This window comes from Salvia splendens, chromosome 6 (assembly GCF_004379255.2).
Source record: "Salvia splendens isolate huo1 chromosome 6, SspV2, whole genome shotgun sequence".
NCBI classification, from domain to species: domain Eukaryota; kingdom Viridiplantae; phylum Streptophyta; class Magnoliopsida; order Lamiales; family Lamiaceae; genus Salvia; species Salvia splendens.
In genome coordinates, this window is record NC_056037.1 from 5,499,235 (window position 1) to 5,511,356 (window position 12,122).

The 12,122-nt window shown below is 39.2% G+C and overlaps 2 protein-coding genes across 4 annotated transcripts; one reads left to right on the forward strand and one right to left on the reverse strand.

Annotated features, from left to right (window-relative positions):
* Nucleotides 1-403: 403 nt before the first annotated feature.
* LOC121808405 (phosphatidylinositol N-acetylglucosaminyltransferase subunit P-like) lies at nt 404-7,454 on the reverse strand. The gene is made up of 5 exons (XM_042208884.1): nt 7,346-7,454; nt 6,992-7,214; nt 6,486-6,558; nt 863-981; nt 404-732 (listed from the first exon to the last, which is right to left on the reverse strand). Exons 1-5 carry the CDS (start codon nt 7,367-7,369, stop codon nt 608-610), a joined length of 564 nt encoding a protein of 187 aa, XP_042064818.1. The 5' UTR covers nt 7,370-7,454; the 3' UTR covers nt 404-607.
* Nucleotides 7,322-10,581, forward strand: LOC121808404 (UMP-CMP kinase 3-like). Of its 3 annotated transcripts, none has more exons than XM_042208881.1 (10): nt 7,322-7,451; nt 8,512-8,569; nt 8,712-8,766; nt 8,929-9,046; nt 9,351-9,507; nt 9,685-9,765; nt 9,858-9,965; nt 10,046-10,105; nt 10,233-10,287; nt 10,409-10,581. In XM_042208881.1, exons 2-9 carry the CDS (start codon nt 8,540-8,542, stop codon nt 10,242-10,244), a joined length of 621 nt encoding a protein of 206 aa, XP_042064815.1. In that variant the 5' UTR covers nt 7,322-7,451; nt 8,512-8,539; the 3' UTR covers nt 10,245-10,287; nt 10,409-10,581. The 3 variants fall into 3 exon arrangements, with proteins under 3 accessions (XP_042064815.1, XP_042064816.1, XP_042064817.1); XM_042208882.1 differs by having other exon boundaries at nt 7,340-7,451; nt 8,492-8,569; XM_042208883.1 differs by having other exon boundaries at nt 7,424-7,553.
* Nucleotides 10,582-12,122: the final 1,541 nt, after the last annotated feature.

The following is a 12,122-nucleotide window of genomic DNA, read 5'->3' on the forward strand; positions in this document are numbered from 1 at the left end:
TTCTTCTTACAGCTGAGATGAGTACTCTATTATTACAACTACAACCTCTGTTCGGCCGTGAAGAAGAGAACGAGGGCTGTTGGAGGAGATGGTAGGAGCTGGCAGCGACTCATCATCCGACTCATCATTAATTGGTCAAGGAAGCAGATCAGGTTGATTGAATGGTTGCTGCTGGTGGTGTCGTGGTACCTGGTTGTGGCGGCGGAGAGCGAGTGACAGAGAGAACATAGAACAGCCAAAAACAGCACTTCTATAGTAGTATAACAATTTGAATGAAAAAGAGTAACACTTTTGCATATATATACTTTCTCATCTGTTTTAATGTAAATTCTCAAAGCTGATTATTCCTGGCCAAGGCAGCAACAAGTTACCATCAAATTTGTGAGCAAGCTGGAAACTGACCTTCAGCTCCATAATTCAACACTCCCTTGTTAATAATTACTATAAGTACATGGTAAAGACATAGATAGCTTTAATAACATTCATTCACCACAAATCACTTGGTCTAATTTTGTTTCATAAACTCTACGAGGTAACTGGAAAAATGAGAAAGTCCTACAATCTAACTTTAGATACATGTAGAATGATCTCCTCAAATCAAACACCTTCATTTGAAGCTGTCGAACATGATTTTGTTAATTCTGTTAATGCCTATGTCAGATATAGGCTCAATTGGCTGCTCGTCATCATCTACTAAAGGAACATTGCTCACCATTTCCCTACTAAATTCATCTGCAAATAGGGCAGAAGTGAAAAGGTTACTATCTTTGATGCTACATGAGAACACATTTTTATCAATCCTTATTGATGATAGAGAACATCATGAGTACAGTGTAAGAAAAGACCTAGGAAGTCAATTTACCAAACATTATATTTAAGGAGGTAGGAGGAGGAGTTGCCATAAAATTCATGCCAATATAAAATGTGATGGCCAGCACAATCGTCACCATCACGTAAGTTGGCACCGCCAAAGCCCAATACCTGAAAAAGTTTTCAAGATATCACTACAAGGCATGTACTGCTATACAGAAGACATTAACCAAGGTAATGTAGCCATAACGTGTTATGAGGATTGGGGCAATACTGCACAATCAGTTCAGTTCGGTTACCAATATACTGTTCGGCGATTAGGGACCGATATGCTGTTCAGTGATCTGACGAACTGCAATCATGCTCGGTGATTGGTCGAGTTTGTAGTCGTGCTCAGGGATTAACCGAGCTCAATGTTCGGTGTTGAGCTCGGTGCTCAGTGCTCGGTGTTGGTGCTCGGTGTTGGCCGAACTTAAACGAGTTCGGAGTTGACAGTTGTTATTAACTGATGCACGTCGTCGGATGCGACTAGTTAGTTAGCTTTAAATGAAAGCCGTTAGGTTTGAACTAGTTGTTAGATAAGTGTTAGTTAAATAGAGCCGAGCTGTGGAAAAAGAAAGAGAATTTTTTTCATCCAAGAGTTTTGTAATCTTCCACACAAATAAAACACAAGATTTCCATTGACTCTCCAAGAATTGTTTTTTTTTTGCTTATTCATTTTCATATCAAGTATTCGTTCTTCTCGTTCCGGAATCGATCTCGTTGTGATAACAAGATTGAGTCGCGTATCTGATAGCATTACAAATTGGCGCCGTCTGTGGGAATCGAAGAAGGACGACGAATTCAACAATGTCTACCGCAAAGTTCGACGTTGAGAAATTCACCGGCGAAAATGATTTCGGCCTGTGGAGATTGAAGATGAGAGCTGTTCTGATGCAGCAAGGCGTCTGGGATTATGTGAAATCCAAGACGGACAAGAAAGAGATTCAAGGGATGGATGCGGCGAAATGTCAAGAACTGGAATACAAGGCGTATAGCTCGATTGTCTTGTGCCTCAGCGATAGAGTCTTGAGGGAGGTTCAGAAAGAGGATGATGCCGCGGGAGTGTGGGAGAAATTGGAGAAAATATATATGGAGAAGTCAATCTCCAATAGGTTGCATCTCAAGCAAAGATTGTTCAACTTTAGATTTTCTGACTCCAAGAATCTGGCGGATCAGCTGGAAGATTTTCGAAAGTATATAGATGATCTTGAGGGTGTGGATGATCCCATGAAAGATGAGGATAAAGCTTTGATGTTATTGAATGCTCTGCCTCAGAGTTTTGAGCAATTCAAAGACTCAATACTTCTTGGAAGGGATTCGAAAGTGACTTTGGAGGAGGTATTTTCTGCATTAAAGCTGAAGGCAATGCAGAAATGTGTCAGCAAGCCAATCGATCAAGCTGCTGAAAGCCTCAATGTGAAGGCAACTTCAAAGAAACAATTCAAATTCAAGAAACCCCCATCTGACAAGTGGAAGCCAAGATCATCTAAGGAAGGAGATCAAAAGGAATCTAGAAGCTGCTTCTGGTGTAAGAAACCAGGACACATCAAGCAAAATTGTTTTGCTTGGAAGAAAAAGCAATCTGAAAATCACAAAGGAGATGGTACAGCAGCTATCACTGAGGAAATTGAAGAGGCAAGAGCTCTCAATGTGGTGGAGGATAGCCCATTATCAAGGCTATGGATCATGGACTCAGGCTGCAGTTTCCATATGTCCTCCAATCTCGACTGGTTCCAAGATTTAAAGGAATCTGAAGGCTCGGTGTTGCTGGAAGATGACCATGTGTGTGATGTAAGGGGTGTTGGGAGCATATGTTTGAGGATGGACAATGGAATTTTCAGAACTCTCACTGATGTGAGATACATCCCATCCATTAAAAGGAATCTTATATCCTTGGGTCTTCTTGAGAAGAATGGCTACGAATTGACTCTCTTTGGTGGAGAGATGCTTGTCAAAAAGGATGGCCAAATGATCATGAAGGCTGTCAGAAACAATGTGCTCTATTATCTGAAAGCTGAGGCAGTTGCTGGAACAGCTAACAACACACAAAAGACCATCAATTGGCATGCTAGGCTGGGCCATGTGGGGGACACTGGGCTGATGCAGCTGGTAAAGCAAGGCATTATTCAGATGGCTGATTCAGAGATACAAAGAGCCATTGGATCGTGTGAAGAATGCATTCTTGGCAAAAACAAGAAGCTGCCATATGGAGTGGGCAAACATAACTCAACACAACCTCTCCAATATGTTCACAGTGACATATGGGGCCCTGCACCAGTAAATAGCATTGGAGGAGGCAGGTATTTCTTATCATTTGTTGATGATTTTTCAAGAAAGGTTTGGATAATGATCATGAAAGAAAAGTCAGAGACCTTCAAGAAATTTCAGGAGTGGTGTACTGCAGTTGAGCTAGAAAAGGGGAAGCCTTTGAGATGCCTAAGAACTGACAATGGGCTGGAATTTTTGTCCCATGAGTTTGATGAGTTTTGCAAGAGAAAAGGAATTAAAAGGCATAGAACGGTGCCTCACAACCCACAACAAAATGGGGTCGCCGAGAGAATAAATAGAACCATTCTTGAAAGGGTAAGATGCATGTTGATAGCATCTGGAATGTCAAAACCATTTTGGGCAGAAGCAGCCTCCACAGCTGTTGTTTTAATCAACAAATGCCCCTCTGCTGCCATTGAAAATCAGACTCCGGATAGTAGATGGTATGGATCTTACGGAGACTATTCAAAATTAAGACCATTTGGGTGTAGAGCATATGCTCACATCAAACAAGGAAAGCTGGAACCAAGGGCTCTCAGATGTGTGATGATAGGCTATCAGGTTGGAGTTAAAGGTTACAGATTATGGTGCTGTGAGGAAGGGAATAAGAAGGTTGTCATCAGTAGGGATGTTATTTTCAGGGAATCTGAAATGCCTTTCTTCATGAAGCAAGTTCAGACTGTTGAGTTTGAGGTGGAGGGTCAGAGGGAATCCTCATCTGATGCTGTAAGAAGTCCACCAGATACTGTGAGAAATTCACAAGAAACCAGTGTTGGTGGATCCTCTGAACATGAAAGTAACATCAAGACTCCACAGAGACTGGTTGCAAGAGACAGAACCAGAAGAAGGATCAAGCTCCCTTCCAGATTTCAGGATTTTGATATGATGCACTATGCACTGGCCATAGCTGAGGAGATGGACTATCATGAGCCTTCAAATTACAAGGAAGCAATAAGGAGTCCGGAGAAGGATCAGTGGCTATTAGCCATGCAGGAGGAGATTGATAGCTTGTACAAAAATCACACATGGATTTTGGTGTTGAGGCCAACTGATCAGAAAACAGTTGGTTGTAAATGGATTTTTAAGAAGAAAATTGAGGCCTTCAACAACAATCAAATCAGATTTAAAGCCAGGTTGGTGGCCAAAGGCTTTACACAAAAGGAGGGAGTAGATTATAATGAAATATTCTCCCCTGTGGTAAAGCATAGCTCCATCAGGATTCTACTTGCCATTGTTGCTCAGAGAAATTGGGAATTGCAGCAACTCGATGTCAAAACAGCCTTTCTTCATGGAGAGCTCGAAGAGAAAATTTACATGGAGCAGCCTCCTGGTTTTGTCCAACCAGGAAATGAAGGAAAGGTGTGTTTGCTGAAAAGAAGCTTGTATGGTCTAAAACAAAGTTCAAGACAGTGGTATCTCAGGTTCAATGAGTTCATGCATAAGATCGGTTTTGAGAAGTCTTTGTATGATCATTGTGTCTTCATCAAGAGAAGAGGTGGAGTTGCTGTGGCATATCTACTATTGTATGTAGATGATATGCTGATCTCTGCAGAGCATAAGGAAGAGGTGGAGTTAGTGAAAGGTGATCTGAAATCTGAATTTGATATGAAGGATCTTGGAGATGCAAAGAAGATCCTTGGAATGGAGATCATAAGGGATAGAGACAAGAAAAGGATATGGCTAACTCAGAAAGATTACATCAGGAATGTGATCAAGAAAGCAAACCAGTGAGTGTGCCCCTGAGCCAGCAGTTTAAGCTCAGTGTAAATCAGTGCCCTAAAGATGATAGTCAGAGAAGAGAGATGGATAAAATCCCATATGCAAACATAGTGGGAAGCATCATGTACACCATGGTGTGTACAAGGCCAGACATCAGCCAAGCCATAAGTGTTGTGAGCAGATACATGGCAGATCCAGGTATGGAGCATTGGCATGCTTTAAAATGGATACTAAGGTATCTGAATGGTACTCAGGATTATGGCATACTGTTTGATGGAAGTAAGAATTTTGATGCACAGCCTCTATTGGGATATTGTGATTCTGATTTTGCTACTAACATTGACACAAGGAAGTCCCAATCCGGCTATGTTTTCTGCATGTATGGAGCTGCTGTAAGTTGGAAGTCGAGTTTGCAATCTGTGGTGGCACTCTCAACAACTGAGGCAGAATATATTTCCATGGCTGAGGCCGTAAAGGAGAGCATGTGGCTGAAAGGAATCTGCTCGGATTTTGGAGTTGATCAAGGAGCTGTGACTGTATTATGTGATTCAAATAGTGCCATATGTTTGTCAAAACATCAGACATTCCATGAGAGGAGCAAGCATGTGGATGTTAAGCTTCATTTTGTGAGGGATGAAGTTGAAATGGGCTCAGTGAAGATTGAAAAGGTAGCTACTGAGCACAATGCAGCTGATATGCTAACAAAGGTGTTGCCCGGACTTAAGTTGAAGTATTGCATGGATTTGGTGAATCTGATTCAGCTGGAGTGATTGTGGAAGATGGATGAAATCTATGGATTGTCCAGTTATGTCCCAAGGTGGAGATTTGTTATGAGGATTGGGGCAAAACTGCACAATCAGTTCAGTTCGGTTACCAATATACTGTTCGGCGATTAGGGACCGATATGCTGTTCAGTGATCTGACGAACTGCAATCATGCTCGGTGATTGGTCGAGTTTGTAGTCGTGCTCAGGGATTAACCGAGCTCAATGTTCGGTGTTGAGCTCGGTGCTCAGTGCTCGGTGTTGGTGCTCGGTGTTGGCCGAACTTAAACGAGTTCGGAGTTGACAGTTGTTATTAACTGATGCACGTCGTCGGATGCGACTAGTTAGTTAGCTTTAAATGAAAGCCGTTAGGTTTGAACTAGTTGTTAGATAAGTGTTAGTTAAATAGAGCCGAGCTGTGGAAAAAGAAAGAGAATTTTTTTCATCCAAGAGTTTTGTAATCTTCCACACAAATAAAACACAAGATTTCCATTGACTCTCCAAGAATTGTTTTTTTTTTGCTTATTCATTTTCATATCAAGTATTCGTTCTTCTCGTTCCGGAATCGATCTCGTTGTGATAACAAGATTGAGTCGCGTATCTGATAGCATTACATAACGTGTTATTCATCGATTCCATTGCTAAACCCCTCAATCTGATAGCTTTAAGTTTGTAGAGGAAACTCGATTTATGTTTCTACTATGTTTGACCTGCACTCTATCATAACTTATTGAGAAACAAAGTATAGAACTTAACAAGATTAGAGGAATTTTGTTCATCTTAGTTGCCTTAAATTTTCCATGACAATTGCAGGAGTAAGCATATTATTTGCATTTTAGAGAGAATCCGCATCAAAGGCAAGCAAGCATATGAAAACACGAACCTGCTTGGATAGTAATAGATCCCAATAGAATGCAACCAATGGTCAGGAACATACGCCCACACGATGAATATGACTGTTACGCGAGAAAAAATAACTTCTTAGCTGCTATTCTAATTATCTAATCATCAAGATTCTGCAAGCTCAACATGAGAAACTACACACGAATACTTATCATATCATCTTCGCATCTTCAATCACAGTCCCATATAATCCATCTACATATATGTTCCGCCAATCAATCCAATGACGCTTTATCATTAATATGCTTCAATAATGTCCAGCAGATTAAAACTCTAGTGACAATATACATCATAGTTTACAATTCCAAAGGTATTTCACAAGCCCTAAAAATTAATCACGAATTAATCCTACATAACAGTCGTATTCACACGATTCAAAGGTAAATTAGGAACGATAAGCACAAATTGAGAACAATGCACAATCAACGTAACAATACTAACCATGGAAATAGAGTGGGTGATTGGAAAGGAGAAGATGAATCGGACCTGTAAAAACAACGGTGGTGATGGATCCGACGAATCCATAAACCTCAGAAAGCTTGGGGCCGTGCTCACCGGAGACGCCTAATTCGGTCTGGGACCGGTGGTCGGCGTCGGAGAAGGAGACGTTGGCCGCCCGGGTCTTGGAGAAGCTCAGAATCCGTCGTGGGCTATTGACAGAGCAACGCTCTTCCATCCTAATTTTGGTTGCTGTGATAAAAACGTTAACCTATAAACCCGACTTCAGTATCACACAAAGTAGAATCTTCAGAAGCTCAACAGAATAAGCCAGGGAAGGAAACTTAAAAAACGCTAAAATGCAACTATAAAGTATTATTATAATAATGATATCTTAATTACAAAGGTTACAGTTGGCATTGCCATATGCTATACAAATCGGAGGCGCTCCTAGATATAGATCTCCACTTATTTCCCTCTCTTTCTTCCAACTCTTCGCAACAATTTGGTGAGTCCCAGATCTTTCTTTTTCTCATCGATCCTTTATAGATAAGGGACTGCGTTTCATTTATAGTATTGGTGATTGGATTAGACCACGTAGAAATTTGAAGTAAGTTGGATAGAACGAGTATGAGATTTATGTTGATCTTTTCCTCCTGTTTGGTATCTTTTTGACATTCTATTTTGCTTATTTTTGAGCTATCATACCCTTTTTCTATTGTTTGGTGAATAATTTGAGCAATGGCTGATTTGATCTCACAATCTATTATGCGGTTGGTGAAACTCCAGATCGCGGGAAAATGGATTATCCTCATTGTCTATCTTTTTAGTTGCTTGGCAGATTTCGGTGAATTTGTAGTCAATTGAAAGATTGGATCTTTTTTTATTTATTATGTTGGTGAGACGATTTTCTATTTGATTCTGGACTCCCTTTGATGAGATATCATCTTCTTCCATACTTTTATGTGCTATTGTTTTAAATTAGGCCTTTTTCTATGTGGATTTGATTCCGAAAGAATGTACTTTGATGCACAATGCCACTGTTTAAAGGATCCAAACCAAATGCGTATTCCATGCATTCGAGTTTACTTTTGCTTTCTGTCTTTATTGTTTTCATATTTGATAAACATATTTGAACCTATATAATTGTAAGACTAGTTTTTTCTATAGATTTTACCTTCTTCAATCATAAAGATCTTCATAGTTGGGCTACATGCTGATAATGGCATCTGAAGTTAAGCCTACATGAATTAAGTTTTCTTTGTGTTTAATGCTAAGTTGTGACCGTGATTAAAAATGGTTGATCTCTCCATTCTTCGTAAAGTATTTTGTTTGTTGTCCATGCTTTTACATGTGCTGTTTCCAGAATGTAATGAAGTACATGATGTTGAGATCTCCTCAAAAATTAGAAAATTTCTGCAAGAAAGTGGTGCTGCTTTTTGTTTCAGCTTTAATCTATCAATCCAACTACTTACAAATTTTCCGATTCTTGCTTTCTTTGGCTTCTCTCATGTGCTCCAATAAGAGCATGAATCTAACTGCTATTAGCATATTTGCTTGTCTTTCAGATAATTTACTAGGATTTCTGCGGCTGCTATGGGGACTGTTGTGGATGCTGCAAACAAGGTATTTTCTTTCAATCTGGTTGGTTGTCATTCTTGAGAACCCTTTCTTTCGATCTGCATTCAAGACAGCTAATTAAGAAGAGCAGTTTTAATAGATATTTGGATCTTCTATCTTGCAAGATACTCACACATTACTTGTTCAGGAAGCAAATGGAAGAGCATCAATCAACAAGAAGGTGACCGTAGTGTTTGTTTTGGGTGAGTTAGTACTTTACTTTCCAAAAACTTTCTGTGCATTATTTGTCTTGCTCCCACTTTTAGTTTCAGTGACCCTCATATATTTAAAACCTTTTTTTCCAGTGAGATCTATGTATATGTTATCCTGATACATACATGCTTTTTCTCTTTAAACTCGAGCAGGTGGCCCAGGCAGTGGTAAGGGCACGCAGTGTGCAAACATCGTCGAACATTTTGGTTATACTCACCTGAGTGCAGGTGATCTTCTCCGAGCAGAGATTAAATCTGGTTCTGAGAATGGGTAAAGTTTTTTTTCTAGCTCAAGCACCATTTTTTATGTGGGTTGTCTTTTATACGGGCAGAAGAAAAGGTGTTTTTACAGAAGAAGAGTTGCTTTGTCTTTCCTAATTGCTCATTTACTCATCTTGATATTGCATGGAGTCCTTAGGTTTCTGTTTAACCATGGACCTTGATTTAAGATTGTGGTTGGCTCCTTAACACTGCAATGAACTAATAATATAATCACTTTCTTAAAAGAATGCATTTGTCTCAAGGCATAAGTGTTTTCTTTGTTTTCATCTTACAATTTCTATGGTTACCTGTAGGACCATGATTCAAAACATGATCAAGGAGGGAAAAATTGTACCTTCAGAGGTCACAATCAAGCTTCTTAAACGAGCAATAGAGGAAAACGGAAATGACAAGTTTCTTATTGATGGTTTCCCACGTAATGAGGAGAATCGTGCAGCATTTGAGTCTGTAGTAAGTTTTATGTTTACTATATAAGTATATTGTTTATATGATTGCTGTTTTCCTTGCATTAGAATTTGGCATGCTAATATGAGATGGTTTACAACATTCCAAAAGCAAGTAATGCATCTTATGATTGTTCATTGGCTGTTCGATCTGCATGTTACAGCTTGCCTTTTCTTTCCACAGACAGGCGTTCAGCCAGAATTTGTACTTTTCTTCGACTGCTCAGAGGAAGAAATGGAAAAACGCTTGCTGGGTAGAAACCAGGTTACATATTTGATTAGTGTCCCAATCATCTTTCTTCTTCTAGTGGTGTCTATACATCTTCACTCCTTTTTTTCATTTTTCTTCCTGTATAGGGTAGGGAGGATGATAATATTGAGACAATCAGGAAGAGATTTAAGGTCTACCTGGAATCTAGTCTCCCAGTTATTGAATATTACAGTGCAAAAGGAAAGGTTAAGAAGGTAATTTAATCACCATTTGCACCTTTATTTGTATAGTCAGAAGAAGCCAAATATAACACTCGATGTTTCCTTGGAAGTAGATTGATGCCACAAGACCAGTTGGAGAAGTTTTTGAGGCCGTCAAAGCAATTTTCATGACGGTAAGCAATTATTGTTCTTCCAGGGATCGGTGCATAAAAGTGATGTTCGTACTGTTTCTGGTTTGGGAGGTCAGATGAGTTGCATCCATATACTCCTATGTAATAAATTTTCTTTCGCTCGACACAGGTTGTTGCTTAAATTTGCGACTTCACTCATCATTTTGCACCAGGTATCAGTGTAGGTAATGATCTACTAACTGCTGGATATACTGCAATTTGTGATTAGTCAGTCATTGTGTTATTATGTATTTTGGTGCAACGGTAATTAACCTTGCTCAAAGTTTTATTGGTTTTCTTGGGCAGGCACTGGATTTCTTCCCCTGAGGTGGAGGAGGGTTTACATTTTTACTTTTATTTCGATTGTAATGTAGTGAGGTTTTCTTGCCTCTATATTGTTTTACCATAGTGTCTCAACGATGTTATTGCCTCTATATATGCTCATATATATCTAATATACGAACGACTGAATTCTTCTATGTTTTCATATTCCTTAGTAGTAATAAGATTGCTACTCTAAATTTGGATGTGTCATTCTCAAATGCTTTCTCTCTCTCTCTCTCTCCAAATAAAGTGTAATCTAAGGTGCCTAAAATATGACTAATCATATATGGGATGACAAAGATGTGATGGTGATGTTGTCACATCTCATGCTCTAGATCTCCACCTATGATATTAGAGTATATTGATACTAGTAACACACCTTGACCATCCATATGATTAGAATATATACAAAATCAAGACGACCAACAATCATAGAATTATTTTATTGCAGAGAGTTAATTGATTATTTTCGACAATTATATACTTAGGATCTGTCACTAATTTAAGTCTTAATATATGGTCTGGATCCATACATAATTAACCGCATTCCGCATATATTGTGTGAATTTACACTATGATGATTAAGATCGGGAACAAAAACACGAATAGACTAAGGTCTTATCAAATCATAAACCCAATAATCATAATAACAAATCTCCTAATTGTAAATAGTAACTAATCTTTAATTCAAAATTAAAAACCCGTATGTATACATGGTATAGTTCCCATTTTGCTAATTGACCCCCACAAGTAATAATATCTGATATAGTATAATAGAAACTGCGAGAAAACTATAAGGAAAAGGTCAATGATTAATTTAATTTTTAATTTTCTATCAAACTCCACTTTGACTAACCATGTGACTTCTATTCGGTCATCTCCAAATTCAAAAAATCACCATTCTTTATTTTTTTCAAATAATTTACCACTGATTACAATTCTAATTCAACCTTTGACTGAATTCTTCTCTGTCACAATCTTGATTCAATTCTCTCATCATAACTATATAAGCAATCAGTTAACCTCCTTTCTCAACACCAAAAAACAGAGCATTTTCAAACAAACTTGATCAAGCATGGAATCATTCACCTCCATTTCTCTCACCTTCCTCAAGAAAATTTCCGGCCAACATGACCGGATAACGGCGGCTGCCGTCTTCGACGAGAGCTCGGAGACTGAGCTCTACTGTTCCATATGCCTGAACGACATATGCGGCGGCGATGGCTGCCGGAAGCTGCAGGAATGCGGCCACACCTACCATTCGAGATGCATTGATGCGTGGCTTCAATCACACTCCACGTGTCCTCTTTGCAGAGCTCAACTGCCTCAGATTATTTCACTCAGTCGGAGTCAATACGAGTGGAATGATGTCGTGTCCACGCTTTTGGCGCTGATTAACGATTTTCTGCACAAAATGTGTAATCCTCTCAACGATGAGCTCTCTTCCATGCTGTGCGCCAACGTTTCTTAGTCCTAGTTTTTGTTTGTTGATTCTTTGTGTGTAATTACATTTGTTGCGAAAGAAAATTAATGGTTTTTTCTTAGTCTTGTATAATTATACTCCCTAATAGTGAATGAAACTAATACAAAATCAAACTAGGACGCTTATTTGGCCGATCCCGGTTCTAATCGGACTAGAAACCGGTTAACCAGTTGTGGACTTTTATGCAATCGAACTGGAATTGAACCGAATAAG